This window comes from Bidens hawaiensis, unplaced genomic scaffold, assembly GCF_021521415.1.
Source record: "Bidens hawaiensis isolate Kalapana, Puna unplaced genomic scaffold, B.hawaiensis_p1.1 tig00002414_1, whole genome shotgun sequence".
Taxonomy (NCBI): domain Eukaryota; kingdom Viridiplantae; phylum Streptophyta; class Magnoliopsida; order Asterales; family Asteraceae; genus Bidens; species Bidens hawaiensis.
The window spans coordinates 1,901,573-1,922,373 of record NW_027491131.1 but is presented as its reverse complement, the minus strand read 5'-3'; the positions used below and the strand labels follow the sequence as shown (position 1 = coordinate 1,922,373).

The 20,801-nt window shown below is 36.2% G+C and overlaps 1 protein-coding gene and 1 pseudogene across 2 annotated transcripts; both read left to right on the top strand.

The window, feature by feature from the left end:
- The first annotated feature begins 4,530 nt into the window (after nt 1-4,530).
- On the top strand, nt 4,531-10,853 carry LOC143619153 (putative apyrase 6). The gene is made up of 10 exons (XM_077091156.1): nt 4,531-5,123; nt 6,116-6,156; nt 6,199-6,234; nt 7,628-7,740; nt 8,024-8,131; nt 8,248-8,302; nt 8,583-8,741; nt 8,818-8,915; nt 9,591-9,787; nt 10,562-10,853. Exons 1-10 carry the CDS (start codon nt 4,531-4,533, stop codon nt 10,833-10,835), a joined length of 1,674 nt encoding a protein of 557 aa, XP_076947271.1. The 3' UTR covers nt 10,836-10,853.
- Nucleotides 10,854-16,696: 5,843 nt separating this feature from the next.
- LOC143619089 (uncharacterized) lies at nt 16,697-19,474 on the top strand (annotated as a pseudogene). The gene is made up of 7 exons (XR_013151138.1): nt 16,697-17,047; nt 17,149-17,220; nt 17,337-17,404; nt 17,926-18,082; nt 18,160-18,246; nt 18,839-18,928; nt 19,138-19,474. The product of XR_013151138.1 is annotated as an uncharacterized LOC143619089 (transcript).
- The last annotated feature ends 1,327 nt before the right edge of the window (nt 19,475-20,801 follow it).

Here is a 20,801-nt window from a genome sequence, read left to right as displayed (position 1 = left end):
TAGATCAAAACAGAGAGTATTTGAGATGAAAAGAAGAAAAATGAAACTAATAGTTAGATTTCTCAATTACTGGCGGCAACTAGTGCTAATAACTGTTGCAGATGAAGAACGAGGAAGATGGCTGATGATCTAATATCTATTTATGAAGAAACACTAAAAGACCCCGGGCAGATTACGGATAATCTGGGGGTTAAATAGATGTTTCCCACGAGGGTTAGTTCCGGCAAAGATGGTTGTTCTGATAACCTGCAAAATAGACACCGTGAGCTCGTCACTGAGAAGGGGGGGGTACCTCCTTGTGACCACCCTCCGGCGTGAGAATCAGACTAGATTGCTCTTGAATATAAGTGTATATTAAGAGAAATAGCTAGAGAGAAGATGATGATACCGTTCCAAGGTGTTGGAGTATTTATAGCCGAAGGTAGGTTTCCAAGCAGGTACAGCCGGCTGAATAGTATTCCTGTTCTACCAACTGTGGGCTACGCACGAGCCATGCTGATGGTTGGTGGATAGGCAGCGGCTGATAGTGACCAGGCCGGCTGTGTACTATTCCTTTTCCACCAACCTCAGGCTATGGACGTGCCCCGACAGGGGTTGGTGAGTAGGCAGCGGCTGATAGTGACTTTAAGTACTAGAGCGTGCTGCCCGTCGTACTGTTGTCAGTGAGCTGTCGCAGCTTTGGTCAGTTCTTTTGTCCATACCTTGGCAGGTACAGTACAAAAGATCCTCCAGTATCGTACGGACTGGCTCATTTGGGCGGGAGAATTCCCGGCTTTGGGCGGGAGTATTCCCGGCTTGCTCATTCCCTCTTCAGGTGACATTACTGAATTAATTGAGAGTTAGTGCCTTGTGCGTGTAGCCTTGCTGCGCGGGTAGCCTTCCCTGATGGCTAGTATCCGTAGCTGCGGGAACAGGCGGAGTACGTCACCATTGGGAGGCTTTTCCTGCGGGAACAGCTTGCGTACTGCGCGTAAGGACGTCGCGTCTCTGAGTATGGTTGGTCATGTGGATCCAGTTGGTCTTTGCGCAGACGTCCCTCAGGAGTCTTGCGAGTTCAACTGCGCAGACGTCTCTTCGAGGTGAGTCTTGCGGGTGCAACTGCACAGACGTCCCTGTTTAAGGTGAGTCTTGCGAGTCCAACCGCGCAGACGTCCCTGTTCAAGGTGAGTCTTGCGGGTCCAACCGCGCAGACGTCCCTGTTCAAGGTGAGTTTTGCGGGTCCAACTGGGCTCTGCTGGGACCTACCACTTCAATTTACTAGGTATTGGGCCTTTCTTTAAAGTAAATTAAGGGCTCAAAGCTCATGATATTTCAATTATTTAGTTACTTTAAATTTAAGTATAACAAAATGAAAGTTTATATTCGCTTTAATAACATTTATTTAATATATGTTTTCTTACTTTTTTTTTAAATTTATTTGTTCCTCGGAGTTTTAGTATATATTAGTTTTTAATAGGCTGCATAAAATTTTTATTGCAGACATAACTACTTCAAAATTTATGGTTTCGTCAATAAAGACCGAGCCTAATAAACATTAAAATACAAAATAACGTACTTTGTTTTTTGCTATATAATTTTGTTTTATTATCTTTTTTAATATATGACCGACCCGATTTGATTTGACTGGAACGACTAAATCAGAGTGCAAAAGAAAAATTATATACCAATTTGACCTGACTTGAACAATCGAATCGTATAACAAAGAAAATATATACTAATTTGACCCGACCCGAACAGTTGAACAGGACTAGAATTTATTATACTGACAGCCAGCCAACCCAAAAAAATTTCAACCACTATGAGAAAATTTCCTGGATCCGCCATTAATGGCTTGCATGTTGCATATTGTTGTTACAACATGGAGGTGGTGCTTTGTACTTTGTCTTCTGAAGCAAGAGCAAGTTGTGAACACGGGAACCCTTAGAATATTCGTGGGGTGGGGTGGGGGGGGGGTCTCAAACATCTAATGGTCATGCCAATCGCATATGTGAGTAGTGTCAAGAGCCTTCATATGTATGTAAGCATGTAACATAATACACACACAAGCAACTTGACTGTTGTAATCGAAACCCATTTGACGGAATCAATAGAATAAGAAGACTAACATCTCGTTTTTGAGCATCCTAGTAACTAATAACCCAAATAGAAATGTAAACAAGTTTCGTTCAAAAAAGAAATGTAAACAAGTTAAGCTACTCATGAGCTCCTCAAGATCAACTCACTAAAAAGCTCAAACTGGATCGAGTTAAAACAAACTCAAGCTATCAAACTTGACTAGGCTCGAGATAACTAAAGAACTATTCTATTTGCATACACTTAATAAATATTTTCTCACAATATAACATAGAGGAATGATCAAATAGAAACCATTTTCTTTGTGAGAATGATAAGAACTAATTGAAAAATTACAAATAAAAATCAATAAATAAATGTCAAAAGGCATTATGGTACTTTGTCAAATTCTCCATCATGGCAAGTCCTATATTTGAGCATGAAATTGATCGGTTACACCATATAGCAACACAATAATATTTCTTATTTAGCAACACTAGTTTTTATAACAACACAATCACATAACACAATAATATTTCTAATATAACAACACTAGTTTATATAACAACACAATCATATAACAACCAATGTTTCTTATACAACACTAGTCATAAGCATCATATAACACCACAACAATTTCTTATATAACACCATAACAACACTCCCAGTTTGTGTAACAACACATAAATATTTCTTATATAACACCTCAACAACACTCCCAGTTTGTATAACACAATAATATACTTTAGCAATTTATCTACACAACGCTATTTTAATCAATATAAGTAGCACGATCCAAACCCAAAAAGACACATGGATTTCATTAATTTTATATAAAAAGATAACTATGCTCTTTTTCTCAAAACATATGCACGTTAGTATCAAAAATGTGATTGTATGAAATTGAAGTTACTTAATTTACACATATTTTATTGAATAAAATCCATGTTTAAATTTTGAAATTAAAAAAAAAGGTGCCCTTGATTTTCGTCAATTGATGGCTAACAATTAATGGCTGCTCTTCCAGAAAAAGTCTGATTTACCCTTCTTTGTGATTAAAAACTTCTTTCTAATTAATAATACGTAACCACCCTCTTTAGACCGTTGATTGCTTAAATGGACATACCATATCGTTTCTCACGTCTCTTATGAAAATATTGTTTTCTACAATAACCACACTCATATAACATAATATATATTTGCATACCAAAATACTAGTTATCAAGGGTGTAAACGAGCCAACCCACTTGCTAGCTACTAGAGATTGGCTCATAAAAGTACACGAATCGAACCAAAATAATAAATTAGCCCGATCCCGAGCTTCACTTATCACAAGCCTACACGAGTTTACTGCTTATATACTTTTTAGTTAACATATTATATATATATATATATATATATATAAACTATTATTAAAATAATTAAATAGTATATATTACGTTATAAAGATTTACAATTCAAAAAATCTACAAATAATAAAAAATTATATAAATAGGCCTTGCGAGGTTGTCAATTCGAATCCCGAGCCTACCCGGGTTTTGTGTTACGCCAGAGAGTTCTGCTCTTGTGACGGCACAACGACTGTCAAGTGGCAGTCAGCGGTATGGTTTTCCAGATAAACGCCCAATCCAAACACAGAAACAGCGTGAACCAGAATAAGTCAACAGATCTCTTTACAAAATGCAGTGGCCTAAAAAAAATTATGAAAAAAACTATGAGCCCACATCATATTATTAGTTAATTAATACATATTATGATATTGAAAAGAAATGGAGTACCGAATAAAACGGTTTAACCCATACCAAACCTTCAAATACATTCCTCAAATAACTAACATAACCGTTTTCATAACAACCTTTCCCGCCTGAAACCACCGTGGGTCGGTTTCCGAAACCGGAGATCGAGAGAGAACGAACGGCAACATTTCTCCGTCGCCGATCACTCTCTCTCATCTCCAACACCAAAAACACGGGACGTAGACAGCTTTTAAGGAACAGGTTCAGCTGAACCCGTACAAATCTCTTATTAGCGTTATATATTCATGTATACGTAGAAATTTAAATTTCGCCAAGGCATCAACCCATAGAAAACCCAAACTTAACTGACAGACAATATTAATATTCTGTCGTGTGTCCATCAAAATTTTCTGAACCCGTAGGAAAAAATTCCTGGCTACGCATTTAAATTTTCTGAACAATTTAAATTTTTTCCAACACCATAAACACGGGGCGTAGACAGCTTTTAGGGAACAGGTTCAGCTGAACCCGTACAAATCTCTTTTTAGCATTATTATATATTCATGCATACGTAGAAATTTAAATTACGCCATCAAGGCATCAACCCGTAGAAAACCCAAACTTAAGTGACAGACAATATTAATGTTAATATTAATATTCTGTCGTCTGTCCATCAAAATTTTCTAACCCGTAGGAAAAAGTTCCTGGATAAGTACGCATTTAAATTTTCTGAACAATTTAAATGCGTAGAAGAACTAAAGAATCTAAAGCAGCAATGAACACGAAGACGCTTAAGTTTCGACACAACCAGCAGCCGCTCCGGCCCACAAACATGTTCACCACAGCTCAAAAGCCACAGCAGTTTCAGTTTCATCGGACAAAGCCGAATTTGTTTATTATCGGGCTCCTGACGTCAGCGATCGTAGCGTTTTGTTGCTTTTATTATAGTAATTATGGTAAGGCTAATGAAGGTATGAAGCGGTATCGTATAGTGATCGATGGAGGGAGTACTGGGAGTCGGGTTCATGTGTTCGAGTATAGGATTGGTAATGAAGGTGTTGTGTTTGATTTTGGCGGGAAAGGCGGGTTGAATTCGATGAGAGTGGGGCCGGGGTTGTCTGCGTTTAAGGATGATGAGGCTGGAGCAGGTGAGTCGGTTTCGGAGCTTTTGGAGTTTGCGAAGATGAGGGTTCCGGAAGAGGAGTGGGCGCAGACGGAGGTGAGGTTAATGGCGACGGCCGGGTTGAGGTTGTTGGAGGTGAGTGTGCAGGAGAGGATATTGGAGGCGTGCCGGAAGGTTTTGAGGAGGTCTGGGTTCGAGTTTCGGGATGATTGGTGAAGAGGTATGTACCCGCCTCAACATAGAGCGGGGCGGGTCAACCCACAAGATATATACAAGACATTAGAAATCAAAGATATTATCAAGGCACAAAGCCAAAACTTATGCGCACAGCGCATATCGCATATGCTCAAGCATCACATGCTTGCACATATCACATATGCTCAAGCATCACATATGCTCACGCATCACATATGCTCATGCATCACATATGCTCGCGCGTATCACATGCTCACGCATCATATATGCTTATGCATATCACATCGTGCGTGGCGCATCCGCGCGCGGCACATATCACATACTCGCGCATCATACATGCCCACCCATATCACAGTTGCGCATGGCGCAGCTGCGCGTGGGGCATCCGCGCGTGACGTGTATTACATGCTTGTGCGTATCACATCTGCGCATGAAATATCTGCGCGTGAGAATAAAGAGAAGACCTCGCGCATCCTCAGGATGGGCGCATATCACACATGCACATAATCAACCTCGTCCTTATCCAAATCAGGATTAGGGCAACCTTGATTGTGCACGTCAGACAACCTTCCAGAAGGCATCTTTTTAAGGAATAAGGATATGCTGATGTTGACAGCTGCTAAATGAAAGGTGGACAGCTCAGCATGACTCATGGGTTACCACGTGATTATAACCAATGAAAAAGCACCAGGTGTCTCCAAGGACACGTGGCGCAAATCGATTGGAGGAGACCAACAAAACCCTAATTTGGTCCCAGCTCAATCAGTGGAAACCCTAGCACTATAAATACAGCATCAACTCCACAAGGAAAGATATACAAAAACACAGTCACACAATCATACAGAGTAACATACAGTATTCAGCTATTAAGCAATACTCTCCAGATTCCCTTACTCTCACATTATTATCTTCTCCTACATATACTTATTCTCACGCCGGAGGGTTACCCCAAAGAGGACCCCTCTGTCCCTTTCTGAGGGGTAAGTTAACGGCGTTGTTCATTTTGTAGGTGGAAGAACACAGATCCAGAAAAACCATCGATGAAGAATCGTAACCACACCCGAGGAAAGTAGATCTGCTACCAGTGAGTAGATCCACGTTTCTTCAATTGGGCTTCGGTTATTTCAGGTTTGACAGTTTCTGACGCGGACATGTTAATATAATGCGAAGTAAAGTTTTGGTTTTGGTTTGGGATTAGCAAGTTTCGTGTCGTAAATAGGTTGATATGTTTAAGATATGTTTAAATTCGTGTCTAAACAGGTTAAAGTAGGGGTGTGCAAGAAACCGAAACCGAAAAAGTCGAACCAAAACAAAAGCCAATGGTATGGTTTTATGTTTTAGTGAAAACCGAACTTATGTTTTGGTTTTGCATTTAATAAAAACTGAAAAAAAACGAACCAAACCGAATTTCTAGATTTTTATTTATTTATTTTTAAGTACTTTATAAGAATTTAATAAATATATAACTTAAATATTTTTGACCAAATATATAGCAGTCACTTAGTTAATAACTAACAAAATTATTTATACCTAAATTCATTATTATCGGCCTAACTTTTGTTTTCGGCCTAAATTTTTCAAGATCAAATGACAAGAACTGAAAAAACTGAAACCAAACCAAAACCAATACGAAGACCGAAAAGGCGAAACCGAACGGCTTCAAAAATCCAAAAACCGAGTTTCAGTTTTCGGTTTGGTTTTAGCCCAAAATCGAACCAAACTGCACTATGCACACCCCTTGGTTAAAGATATGTTAATGTACATTTAGTTTTTTTTTTTAAATTAATATATGCCCTACTTAGTGAATGCTATGATTTAATTTTATACTTTTATGGATTTTTGTTTCAATCATGTTAAGGATTATATGTTAATTTCTGACACGGACCTGTTAGCACGACACGGAGTTAAACAAGCTTGGGTTTAGGCTTAACGGTTTCGTGTCTTAAACAGGTCGACACGTTTAAGACATGCTTAAATTCGTGTCTAAGCATGTTAAAGACCTATTTAAACCTATTTATATATTTTTAGTTTTTTTTAATATAATATATGCGCTACTTGGTGAATGTTATGATTTGAATTTACACTTTTATGGATTTTTGTTTCAAATATGTGAAGCAAGTTAATTTCTGACACGGACCTGTTAACACGACGCAGATTTAAACAAGCTTGGGTTTAGGCTTAATGGTTTCGTGTCTTAAACAGGTTGACATGTTTAAGACCTATTTAAATTCATGTATAAACATGCTAAACATTTGTTAACTACATGTTTATATTTTTAAAATATTTTTAGTTAATTAAAATATATGCCCTATTTAGTGGATGTTATGATTTGATTTTAGACTTTTTTTGGATTTTTGTTTCAATCATGTTAAGGATGCATGTATTATTTAAGATTTTTATGAACTTTTGGCAACCGTTTCGCTACATATGTGATATTATCGTGTCCCTAAACAGGTCGTGTCGTGTAACCTGTGTAAATCAATGTAATGCAAGTTTGGTTTTTTTTTTTTTTTTTTTTAAGGGTCGGATGAGGGATTATACGCATGGGTTGTGGCTAATTATGCTCTTGGAACTCTTGGAGGCGATCCTCATGAAACAACCGGAATAATTGAACTCGGTGGCGCTTCTGCTCAGGTTATTTTCGTCTATATTTGGGATCATACTTTAGAGTTTAGACTATTCATTTAGATGCTGCAACATATTAAGAAAGAACATATAGAACAGTTGTTTAAATGTATTGAAATCCAAAAATGGTTTAAATGTAATTGTAACGTCTCGCCTGAGATAATGGTAACTTGACATAAATTAAATTTAGCGCCGTCTTCTTTAAGTCAAATTACCATTTTGTACATCAAATATGCTTAAGTAATATAGATATGCAATTATCGCTAAGAAACCATGCATCTAAAACTTTCAGGTAACCTTTTTCTCAAGTGATCCAATACCTCCTGAATATTCAAAGACGGTTAAGTTTGGAAACGTCAGTTATAGTCTTTACAGCCACAGCTTGCTCGAGTACGGTCAGGTAAAATCCCAAAAATACCATTAAGACATACCTCTCTCTCTCTATACACACACACACACACACATAATGTATATAGTTTTTTTTTTCTTTTTTTCTTTTTTTTTTTTTTTTTGCAGAATGTTGCATTTGACTTGATTCGTGAGTCAAAGTTGGCAAAATTTTCAAACCAGGGTAGGCACTTACGCTCTTTGGCTCGTAGTTAGTTAGTAAACGCATAAAAAAAGATTAATGCGTTAATTGTGATCATAGAAACAATATTATTACAATACTAATCTAAATATTAAAATAAATGATTTAATATGTTGAATGCATTAAAAATAGACTTTCGAGTTTCAACCATTTTAACTTGACTTGTTTGACATGAAACACAACCCAAATCGACCCATAAGTAAGTAAACGGGTCAAAACCGCCACCTTTAGATTTAACTTATTTAAGTTTATGTTGTTACAGAAACTTTTGGTGGCAATGAACCCATGGATCCATGCTGGCCAAAAGGATATGAACACAATTTAATAATAGAGAAAACCGAGCAATCATCTGTTTTACGCGCAAGTGGCAACTTCTCTGAATGCAGATCTGCGTCATTAACATTATTGCAGAAAGGCAAAGGTACATTTTTTTTTTGAGACTCCATTTACCATTAACTTATTGTCTTATATGTTTGTTATTCTATTTCAAAAAATAGATGAGTGTGCTTATGAACAATGCTACATTGGGTCAACATTTATACCAAAACTTGAAGGACATTTTTTGGCAACTGAGAATATCTTTTATACATCTAAGGTTATATACTACTTTTCCTCTATATTTATCTGGATGTCAAACAATGGACGGGTTGGATAACGGGTCAGGTTGATCAAAAAAACACATTTGGGACTTACATGCAAATACAGGATCATAACATATAGGCTGTCCGAACCACTCGTCGCTCGTTCGAAAAATGCTCACTCGTTTTTACGCTTGGTTCGGTTTGTAAGCAGGCCAAGCAACGAGCAAAGGTCCACTCGGTTCAGCTCAAATATTTTTAATTTATTATATGTATAATTGTATACATACAAATATATAATTTGCTTGTTTATAATGTTTATTTTTTTTATTCTAAGTAATTTATAAGAATTTAATAAATACGTGACTCAATTATTTTTGGCCAAATGTATAATAATCACTTAGTTAATAATTTACAAAATTATGTACACCTAAATTCATTATTTCCGGCCAACTTTTTGTTAGGCATAAAACTTTCAAGCCCAAATGGCAAAAACCGAAAAAATCGAAACCGAACCAAAACCAAACCGAAGGAACCGAAGTTTCGGTTTTTGGTTTGGTTTTAGCCTAAAACCGACCGAAACTGAACCGTGCACACCCCTACGGCGCAAACCAACCTGTTTCACTTAAAAGTTAAAAACTTGCTTTCAAGTTTCTTAATATTTGTTTGTTTATCCATATGTTTTCTTGTAGTTCTTTGGGTTGTCACCGAAAACATTTCTTTCTGAGCTCACAGCAGCTGGAACACATTTCTGCCAAGAAGATTGGTCAAAGTTGAAGTCAAAGTACCCAAAACATAGCGACGACGATTTGCATCGTTACTGCTTTTCTTCGGCGTACATTGTTGCTTTACTTCATGACAGTCTCGGAATTGCTTTCGACGCTAAAAGGTACATTAAACACGTTTGATTGGTGGCAATCTTGACCCAAACCATTTAAAATGAGTCAATTGGGTTGTTTTGAAAATTATATGGGTTGGTTTGGGTCAAAGATTTTAACTAAATTGGCCATTTGAAATTCCACCTTGTTATTTTCGGGTCAAGATGTGTTGGCAAATTCAAAGAAATGGATCGATCTGGGTTAGTGTCCTAAGGAAATGTGGCACGTTTTGGATCAGAATGGGTTTCAGAGTGGCACGGATTTCTGCACGAGACAGGTTTCGGATTGGAACGGGTTCGGTTTAGGTTTCGAGCCAGCACGAATTTTCGCACGGGACGGGTTCGGTTCAGTCTCTCGTGTTTTTTTATGTAACAAGGACAACAGAAAAAACATTTAAGTTTTTTTTATTTTTTTGTTTTTTTTTATATTTTGAGTTATGATTTTTTTATTTTTTTTTATTGAATTTTTTAAGGGTTTTTGATCTTAGTAGAAAACCCCTCAAAAAAGTTTCAGAAAAAATAATAAAAAAATTATAACTCAAAATATAAATCAAACAAAAAAAGTAAAAAAAAAAAAACTAAAATGTTTCCTCCATTGTTCTCATTAAAAAAAACCAAAACCTCATTCTAACCCAAACCAAAACAGCCCTTTTTTTGTTTGACCCGTTCTTACCCTAGCCCATTTCGACCCATGACCCTTTCGACCCAACCCATTTGCCACACCTAGGTTTGAATAATATTACAAAAAATGTTTAAACTCGTTAAATTGTATTATGCCTTAAACAGGATCGCATACGCTAATCAAGCAAATAGCATTCCACTCGATTGGGCATTCGGAGCCTTCATATTACAGATCATGAGTGAACTACACATCAAACAAACAATCCTGGCAAGCACTACACTTAATGAACATTCTTCAATACTAGGTGGCGTGTTTTTTGTCAATTTTATGTTGTTTACGATATATTGTGTGTCAAAATGGAGGAAGCCTAATGTAAAGACGATATTCGATCTAGAAAAAGGAAAATATATATTTACACGAATAGCTAGACACTCATAGCGTCGGTTTGGTTGGTTGGATGGACAGCCGGAATGGAATGAACAAGGTAATGTATTGGTGACTACATTACATGTGTTTAACTGGCTTCGTGATTTCTGTTTGATGAGTTGATTGATACAAATGATATCAAGGAGACGGGTTTGCTGACGTCATAGTAGGAGTGGTTTTGGGTTGATCGTACGCAGTGGGAAACCGATGTACTTTAGCATTTTTATTGTCGGTTGTTTCTTCGGCTAGATTTGTACATAGGGTGCTTAATTTCGTGTTCAAATGTACAACAAGTAAGCGGAATCATTAAAAGCATTTTGTTTAGTTTATAACGTGTCGTCTTCATCAGACGTTGTATCTTTTTTATTATCATGTATGGAATCGAAACAAAGGGAGCCACTGTTTCAATATCGGGTTATCCGGGTTTGGTGAGACCCATGACCTGTGAAATTTATAACTTAAATGGGTCTAAACCAGGTCAAATGAATAAGAGCTCACCATTTAAAACTGAAACAATCTGGTGATAAAATCAAAATCATAAAAGTCGACGTTCTCCGTATTCTCATCAATTTCATTAAATTAAAGCTATTTCTTTATAACAACTTATGGCATTAAAAATATTGTTTGTTGACTATTAATAAATAAACACTCTCTTCTATAGGTGCACACAAATACCTGGTTCTGGATTCGACCTGGAACATGATCCTACCCGTACCCAACCCGGGGTTACTAGAACCGCCTCGACCTTTACCTGGTCAAAACCCGGGCCTACCTGAAACCCATAAAAAACCAGGTCAACACACGATGGCTTGCTTTATTTCTTGAATTGTTTGTGGGTTCTAAATCGAGACGATTTTCGTACATTTATCATGGATGAGGCCATGGTTGAAAAGTCGCTAGGTCGACTAGGGAGTTGCGAGTACTCGGTTTATGCGGAGAGTACTCGGGGAGTACTCGGACATGGTAAATTATAAAGGAACTTATTTTTGGGAACTTATATATATGTCAAGTATCAAAAATCTACTAACATTTGTAACGAATATCAATATAAATAAGAAAGATACATCTTTAAATACAAGGTATCTAAAATTTGAAAATCAATAATTAAAAAAATGACAGTCAGTCTTTAATATTATAGAAATATGAATTGTGTTTAATTTTTAAAAGTTAAAATATGTTTGAGTTGACCGACTAGATACAATTATGACGACGGCTGACCATTTTTTATCGATTCTGAGTAACCAGGCGGAGTTAAAGAAAGTCGCCTCGGTAGCATATCTTGTAGCGATTACTCGGCGAGTACTCGGCGCCTAGTCGGGAGTTTTACAACCATTGATGAGGCTCACCGGTCTCGATATTCCATCATCCCGGTGCATATAAAATGTACTTCGATCTTCATGCTATTTATTGGTGGTCTAACATGAAAAAAGGATATTGCTCTTTGCGTAGCAAAATGCGTTACATGTTCTAAGGTTAAAGGCGAACATCAACGACTATCTAGTTTTCTCGAATAACCAGAAATTTCAGTTTGGAAATGGGAAAATATAGCTATGGATTTTATCACCAAGCTCACAACTATCACGAACAAACATGACAGTATTTAGGTAATCGTTGATCAATTTACTAAGTTGGCTCACTTTCTACCCATTCGTGATAAAATTTCGATGGAACAATTGGATCCAATCCATGTCGAGGAAATCGTGTCTCGATATGGTGTTCTTTCAAGTATCGTCTTTGACTGTGATGGTCATTTCACCTCTCATTTTTGGGATGCACTCCGATCATCCTTGGGAACTTGACTAGACCTTAGCGCTCTATCAGTTTGAACAAACCATCCAAACGCTTGAGGATATGCTTAGGTCATGTGTGTCAATGATTTTAGTGGTAATTGGGATTCTCGTTTACCATTGATTGAGTTTTTGTACAGCAATAGCTATCACTCTCATGACTCCCCTCAAAGCACTCTACGGTCGAAAATGTTTTCCACTTATCTTTTGGAACGAGATTGATGAAACTCATATCACTGGTCCCGACTTAATCCAATAACTACCGATAAAATCGCTCAAATCCACAACAACTTACTCGCTGCTAGAAGTCGTCAAAAGAGTCATGTCGATAATCCACGAAACCCCCTTGAATTCAATGTCAGTTATCTCATACATCTTAAGGTATCCCTTTGGAAGGAAGTGGTCCAATTTGGGAAGAAAGGAAAGTTAGCATCTCGTGTTGTTGGTCTGTTCAAGATTCTTAAAATGGTTAGGAAAGTAGCAACATTCACAAACTCAAGAACTTAGGAACATTGACTAACATTTTACGTATCTAATCTCAATAAATGCTTAGCCGATGAGAATCTTCATATACCTCTTGATGAGGTGAAAATTGATGAGTCGATGCACTTCGTAGAGCAACCAAAGGGCGTCCATAAGTGTTTGTTATCTTTTATATATAAAATATAGATTACAATAATCTTATAAATCCATTTTTTATAATTAGATTAAATAAACTAAAATACCAAATCAAAACTTAAACGAGCTGGCTTTAGCACGGGTGTTAAGTGTGTATAGAATGACTATTATACGCTGTTATTAATTAATTACAAAACCTTAAAAATCCACACTAAACTACCAATTGAAATAAAATAATAACAATAATTCCATTCACACAAAATAAAATAATAATTAATTAATGACTCTAATAAATGTTTCACCCGTTGAACACAAATCCCTAATAAAAAAATCATCTATGTATCGAAGCCTTGTACCTTGTTCTTCAAGTAATCTGCCCTTGCTAAAAAACTAATGAATTATAATAAAATCCATTTAACGCACCTGGAATAAACTTCAATAACTCGTTATATCTCGTTCTCGACTTGCAGTTAATATATTATAACATAAACGAGTAATCACTCAACAAGTCGAGCTAGGAAAAGCTCGACGTAAGCTTGAACTTAAACAAGCTGGGTTAAGCACATGTGTTAAATTTGTATAGAATGACTATTATACCTCTTATTAATTAATTACAAAAATCTTATACACCTACTTCAAACAAATTCTAATAATAATAATAATATTAATAATAACTCCATTCAAATGTACTTTCTAATAAGGTGTAGTGATAGAAAGTCTGAGTTTCTTAATGGAGACTCAGGTTTAATTTTTACAAACAACACTTTGGGATGAGCATGTGTGGCTCAACATAGAAAGACTGAGATTATGATCTTCAGTTCGATCCTAAGGGTTTCCAGGTTTACCACCAATAAACTTCAGACATGTAACTTTTTCTTTAGAACGGGAGATAACTTAAAGACGCTTAAGTTAAGCACTTAGTATGTAATAAAATAATAATAGCGCCCTGCTTGTGGTGCATGCATATAATGTATATATGTGTGAACCCTCAGGTGGACAAAAGTGAAATTGCACTAATTTTGACGTTATTTTACTAATCTCGTGAAAATTGCGTTAAAAGTGGCGGAAGGTTAATCATGCATCATGTGGTGGCGTTGATAGCCCGAAAGAAGGGTACATGCACTAATCGGCCGGTGTCCCGATGGTTGAGTGTTATGTGCCTTATGTCCAAGGCTTGATGCAAAACTACTATCGAGCCGGGGGTCTCACCGGAAGCAGCCTCTCTATTCCTAGGAGGTAGAGGTAAGGTTGTCTACATCTTACACTCCTCAGACACTACCATAGTTTTGCTATTAGTGGGTATGATAATGACTCTAAAAAAAAGTTTTCCAATCAAACAAAACAAAACAAAATAAAACAAATAAAATAACAGTGAGTCTCATAAATGTTCCAGCCGTTGAACACAAATCTCCAAATTAATGAATTAATTAGCGTCAATTTAGGAACAATAATTTTGCCCCAAATTCTTTCACCCAAATCCCATCCTACAAAATCAACAATCTTTTCACCAAATCGAATCAGTGTTAATCGAGAGATTCAAACCAAACCTCTCGATTTCACCACCCAACGCTTCTCATTCTCCGCCATCCTCTCATCATTTCCCGCTCAATTTTCAGGTATGTGATCTGATTATTATTCAATTATGGTTCAATTCGGTGGTGGGTGTTTGAGATTTTGGTGTCTGTGGTGTCGATTTGGTGTTTGGTTGGTGGGTTTTGAAGCGATTGGGTTAATTTAGCTTCTAGCATTGTTTTTGATGATTTTGGTCAAAAAGTCAAAATTGATAGCTATAATCTGTCTATGATTCAATTGGGTGTTGGGTGTTTGTGATTATGGTGTCTGTGGTGTTGATTTGGTGTTTGGTTGGTGGGTTTTGATGGAATTGGATTAATAGCCAATTGTTTTAATCCAGCTTTTAGGGTTTTGCTTGTTTTTTGATGATACTGGTCAAAGCGGACTTTTTTGATTCAATTTGTTGTCGACTTCATGCTTGGTTGGTGGGTTTTGAAGCAAATGGGTTAATTTGGCTTCTATTTTGATGAGGGTCTTGTTTTGATGATTTTGGTCAAAATTGACATCTTAATCCATTTATTATCCGATTATGATTCAATTCGGTTTTGGATGTTTGTGATTATGGTGTCTGTGGTGTCGATTTGGTGTAGCGATTGGGTTAATTTCAGCTTCTAGGGTTTTATTTTTGATGATATTGGTCAAAGTTGGCATTTTTAATTCAATTCGTTGTGATTTGCTTGTAATTGTGGTTTTTGTGTTGCCGGTTTGGTGTTTTTGTGGTTTAATTTGATGCAATCGGTTTAATTTCAGCTTCAAGGGTTTTGATTACAATGATATTGGTCAAAATTGACATTTATAATCCATTAGTGATTCAATTCCTTGAATTTTTTTTCTTTGTAATTATGTTCTTAGTTTTGCCGATTTGGTGTTTGTTTGGTTGAATTTGACGTAACCAGTTTAATTTAGCTTCTAGGCTTTTGATTATGGTGATATTGGTCAAATTGATTTAGGTTTCGGCTTTTAGCTTCAGGATTGATAAAATCTTTTGTGTCTTGTTTAGGTTTGGGGTTTATGATTATGATTAGGCTCTTTTTGAGCTATGAAAATTCATAATATGACCACCCCCCCCCCCCCCCCCCTTGATTTAGGTTTGGGCTTTTGAAAACCGAACAAGAAATCGAAGGTTTGGTTTTTGGATTTTGGAACACTGTCGGTTTCGGTTTTGCCATTTGAGCTTGAAAATTCTTGTCTAAAAAAATTGGCCCAAGACAATGAATCCAGGGTAAATCATTTTGTTAATAACTAATTGATTATGTATTTGGGCTAAAATATTTGGCTTACAAATTTATTACATGCAAATGCAATTGGTGGATTTTTACCGGGTATGAATCCTATGATTGATTGATTTATTACCTGCAAAACTGAACCATGATTAGTTCAGTATATATAAAAACATAAAACCAAACCGTCAGTTTTTGCTTCTGTTTGGTTTTTTCAGTTTCATGCACACAATGGCATATCAATTTGCAATTATTATGCTTATTATTATTATTCAGATTATACGAAATTTTCTTTTTTATTTTGCTAAAATTTTGTTGCTCTTTCCATTTGTTTTTGGGATTTATGATAATAAAGACGACCATTACATGGATGTTGACTTTTTAATAGTAAATTCAGGTTGACTTTATGCTTTCTAATGCGCATTGAAGAATTCATGGGTTGACCAAAATTAACTATATTTTGAATTTGGTACAAAATTGATAATATGACCCCTCTTTGATTTAGTCTTCAAAAATTTATAATAATAAAGAAAGTCAGTACATGGATGTTGACTTTTTAATAGTATTCTTGGTTTGGTTTCATGCTTTCTAACCTGCCGGCGTTGAAGTATTCATTGGTTGACTCTTGAATTGAAAATCTGTTGTTCTTTTCATTTTTCTTCATAAATATATGATATGATAATAAAGAAGATCATTACATGGATGTTGACTTTTTCTTAGTAATTGTGGGTTGACTTTAGTTTTGTGTTTCTTTTAATCTTTTTATGTAAGCAGGCTTTGAATTTAGATTTAAATGGGTGATCAGTTGACTCTTGATTTGAATCGCTTGGTGAAGCCTGTGGGCGGGGAAACCATAAAGAAGGCAGAGGAGATGGCGGGCCCCTCCGACTCCGTAAATGAAAACGGGCCCACCGATGTTGATGATGAGGAAGCACCTTTGTTAACAACAGCAGAATGTCGTATTTGCCAAGAGGAAGATTCAGTTGATGCTTTAGAGACACCGTGTGCTTGCAATGGCAGTCTTAAGGTAATCATGTATACGTTTATTATATGATATTCTTAAATAATCAGAATAAGATAATTAGTTATATATATTCACTATATTTATTATGTTTTGTGTTTATGCAGTATGCTCACAGGAAGTGTGTACAACATTGGTGCAATGAAAAAGGTGACATCACTTGTGAAATATGCCACCAAGTAAGCTTCCGTTATAACAATTTTGAACTTTTTAATTTTTCGTCGGTTTTGAATTTTTGTCGGTTCTGAATTTTCATTACTATCTGATATTATGATCTATGATTATTTTTATGCAGCCTTATCAGCCTGGCTATATTGCGCCCCCTCCCCGGCCTCGTTTGGAAGAGACCACTATCGATATCGGGTAGTCCATCTCTCTACTTTTTTTATTGAAAAATGTGTTTTTTTTTCTTATGCTCAAAAAGAAACTTATTATTACTCCCATTTTTTAATGACTTTTTTTTTGTTATTTGTTGGCTTTCTTGCTAGTTACTAGATATTTTTTATTCTCATTTTTTAGTCAAACATGTATTTAGAAGAACTAGGGGTGTGCCTGGGTCGAATTTGGGCTCAAACCGAAACAAAAACTGAAAATTCTGTTTTTTGAGTTTTTAAAAACCATATGGTTTCACCCTTTGTGTTACACTACTTATCAAGTTTTTATAAATTACTTGTCATTCAAAATTAAAATAAAAGTCCATAAATTTTGGTTTGGTTCGGGTTTTCTTTTCTTTTTTTTTAATTACATGCAAAACCAAAAACAAAGCGAAAGATTTTTTTAACAAAAACATAAAACCAAACCGGTGATTTTCGTTTGAGTTCAGTTATTTTTCTTGTTTCTAAGTTTCATTTTTTGTATTATTTCAATTATTGTGATATTTTTAGGGGCGGATGGCAAATTTCCGGGACACCAATGGATTTGAACGATCCGCGTCTCTTGGCAATTGCTGAAGCTGAACGTCAATTTCTTGAAGCTGAATATGAAGATTACAATGCATCGAATGCCAGTGGAGCCGCATTTTGTCGTTCAGCTGTTTTAATTGTAAGTCTTTGTTATATGATAGTTTTAAGTTGTTAAAATTGTTGAATAATAGTTCTTAAATGGTGCTTTTTTTGCAGTTAATGGCACTTCTGCTACTACGGCATGCAGTAACTGTGCCAGAATCTGAAGGAGATGGAGATGAAGACGCGTCTACTTTCTTGACGGTTAGTTGTATTTTTAATATTTGTTCGTTTTTCTGTTTTTCGTCGAAAACATATATGTGGCAAGATGGCTGATTGAAATCGGATTGTTGGTAACGAGTCCAGCTGAGCCAGCTCAGTCTGTAAACGAGCCGAGCTTGAACAAAGGTCGGCTCGTGGCTTGTTCGTTAGCTGGCTCGTTGGCTCGTTTAAATTGAAAGTTCTTATTTGGCTCATTTAAAAGTAAAGCTTAATATTTAAAATGGATCACTCAAAATTATAATTTAAAATTATAGTTTTATATTCATCAATATGTGTAAAATATAAAATATAAGAAATTTTTAAAGGTTTTAAAAATAAACGAGCTGGCTCGGCTTGGTTTGTAAACAAGCCGATTCTGAGTCCACCCTGACTCGGCTCGGCTTGTTGACGGTCTGGGTTGGGCTGCTTTAAAAACACCTTTTGTTTCTTTTTACATTTGGCTGAACCGTTATTTCAAAATATATTATTATTATTATTTTAATTTGAACTATTTTACTAGTAAAAGGGTCAAAAATACCACGTCTATTGAACCGTGTTATCTGACTAATAATTAATTATGCTCTGTTATTTTTAGCTTTTCTTGCTTCGGGTTGCCGGGTTTCTTTTGCCGTGCTACATAATGGCCTGGGCCATCAGCATCTTGCAACGTCGAAGGCAAAGACAGGTGAGTCTACATATAAAAACAAGCTTGTTGACCGTTTTGACTCTATACCCATTTGACCCGTTAGTAATAGAACATGACCCAAATTGTTAAATAGAAAGATTTAGCTTTTTTCCGAAACGCAAAAAGTTTTAGCTAAAAGAAGAAAAAGTCAAACGGGTCAAACGGGCCAGTATCTAACGTAGTCAACTGTTGACCATGGTTTACAACAGGAGGCTGCAGCATTGGTGGCATCACAAATTGCTTTCGTATTGCAAGCGGGTCAAAGGCGGGGCCTACATTTTGCAATAGCCGCCTCTGTGGGCCCACCGCCAGCGCTGGTATCCACGCAAGCACCAGCAGCCGCTGCAACTCCCGCCACCGTGATTCCACCGGAAGAAATGGTTTGATCTAATTAACCAAAAAGCCACACAAGGAAAGAGAAAGAGGGGGAGATAGACTCAAGAAATAACATAATATTGTTGTTGCAACTTTTCTGTTTTTCTTAAGTTCATTTTTAATATTTTTCAAGATTCTTGTTTAGTAATTGGTGTAAAATTGTGTTATCATAAGCTATAGTTATAGGCATGAATCCTTTCTATTTGAATGTGTTTTCTTTGTTTAAGAACTTAAGATGCTCTAGTAATTACACACTGTTTTTTTACAAACGAATGAACCGCGGTTTTAGACTAGTGTTGTAAAACTCGCTAGGCTGCCGACCTCCTTGTAGGGAGTACTTGGGGAGTTCTCGGCTTGTATTTGGGCATGATAAATATAACATAAAATAATTATTGGATATTATATATATGTTAAGACAAGCATAATTCAGATCAAAATAAGCATAATTCAGATAAAAAAAAAACATAGTTTAAAAAAATCATGTTTTGTTGTTATTTTTAATTTTTTACTAAAAGAAAAATGGAGGCTGAGTTGACCTCGGAGGCCGAGTAATCCCGAGTACTCCGACTTTTGGACCTAGACGAATAATGGTGGCCGAGTTGGGAAAAGGCGGCAAAGTTGATATCCGAGGACCTTGGAATTGCCGATTCCAAAGCCTTGGAATCCGACTTTTACAACACTGTTTTTGACTTCGTCCCCGTGGTTTGTTCAAATTTGCCATTTCAGTCCAAAAGTTTAAAATTTGCTATTTTCGTCCCTAAGATTTCATTTTCATTGCAATTTTCGGCCCTTTTGTTAACATATTTTGGACTGAAATGACGGGTTTTAACAAATACATGGACGAAACTCGCAATGAAAGCGAAACTTTGTGGACGAAAATTGCAACGTAAATGAATCCATCGGGACGATAATAGCAGCTTTTAAACTTTTGGACTGGAATAACAAATTTGAGCAAATCACATGGACGAAAACCGCGGTTGAGAAAGGTAGAAAGCAAATTTGAGACAAAGGGAGAGTATAATTTAAAACATTTAAATTGAATGAAGTTCATAACAAAATCATTAGTATAATTTTTAATGCATAACCACTTTTAAACATAGATTTGTGAGCACTATGTTTTATACTACTGCTGCTGTACATAGCACTTGCTAAGTATAAGAGGAATTAGTAAAGAGTGAGGTAAATGGTTACATAAACGTGTTACGTAATACAAAAGATACAAGTTTTATGTGATTCTTGCAATCTTTTACTTGAGATAGTGGGTTAAGTGGTTGCATATCCGGCTCGTTTATCGCGCTTTAAACAAAAATAACATGTTACATGAAAATTTTAAACAAAAACAGCATGTTACTTGAAATCGGTTGGAAATGAAGTTATTCAATATAACTATTTAACTAATGGTGTGATTTCTCTTTTGAAACTTGTTTTTTGTGTTGTTTCTAGTAGTTTCTTGCTAGTTCGTCGTTTTTAATAAAAGTTGTCGTTATAAAAGAACGTG

What these genes read in the sequence shown, in the direction of transcription:
- LOC143619153 (XM_077091156.1), top strand. Translation starts at nt 4,531, where the DNA reads ATGCGTAGAAGAACTAAAGAATCTAAAGCAGCAATGAACACGAAGACG. An exon ending in GCTTGCTCGAGTACGGTCAG is followed by an intron (nt 8,132 to 8,247) that starts GTAAAATCCCAA and finishes TTTTTTTTGCAG; the next exon opens with AATGTTGCATTTGACTTGAT. An exon ending in ATTGCTTTCGACGCTAAAAG is followed by an intron (nt 9,788 to 10,561) that starts GTACATTAAACA and finishes TGCCTTAAACAG; the next exon opens with GATCGCATACGCTAATCAAG.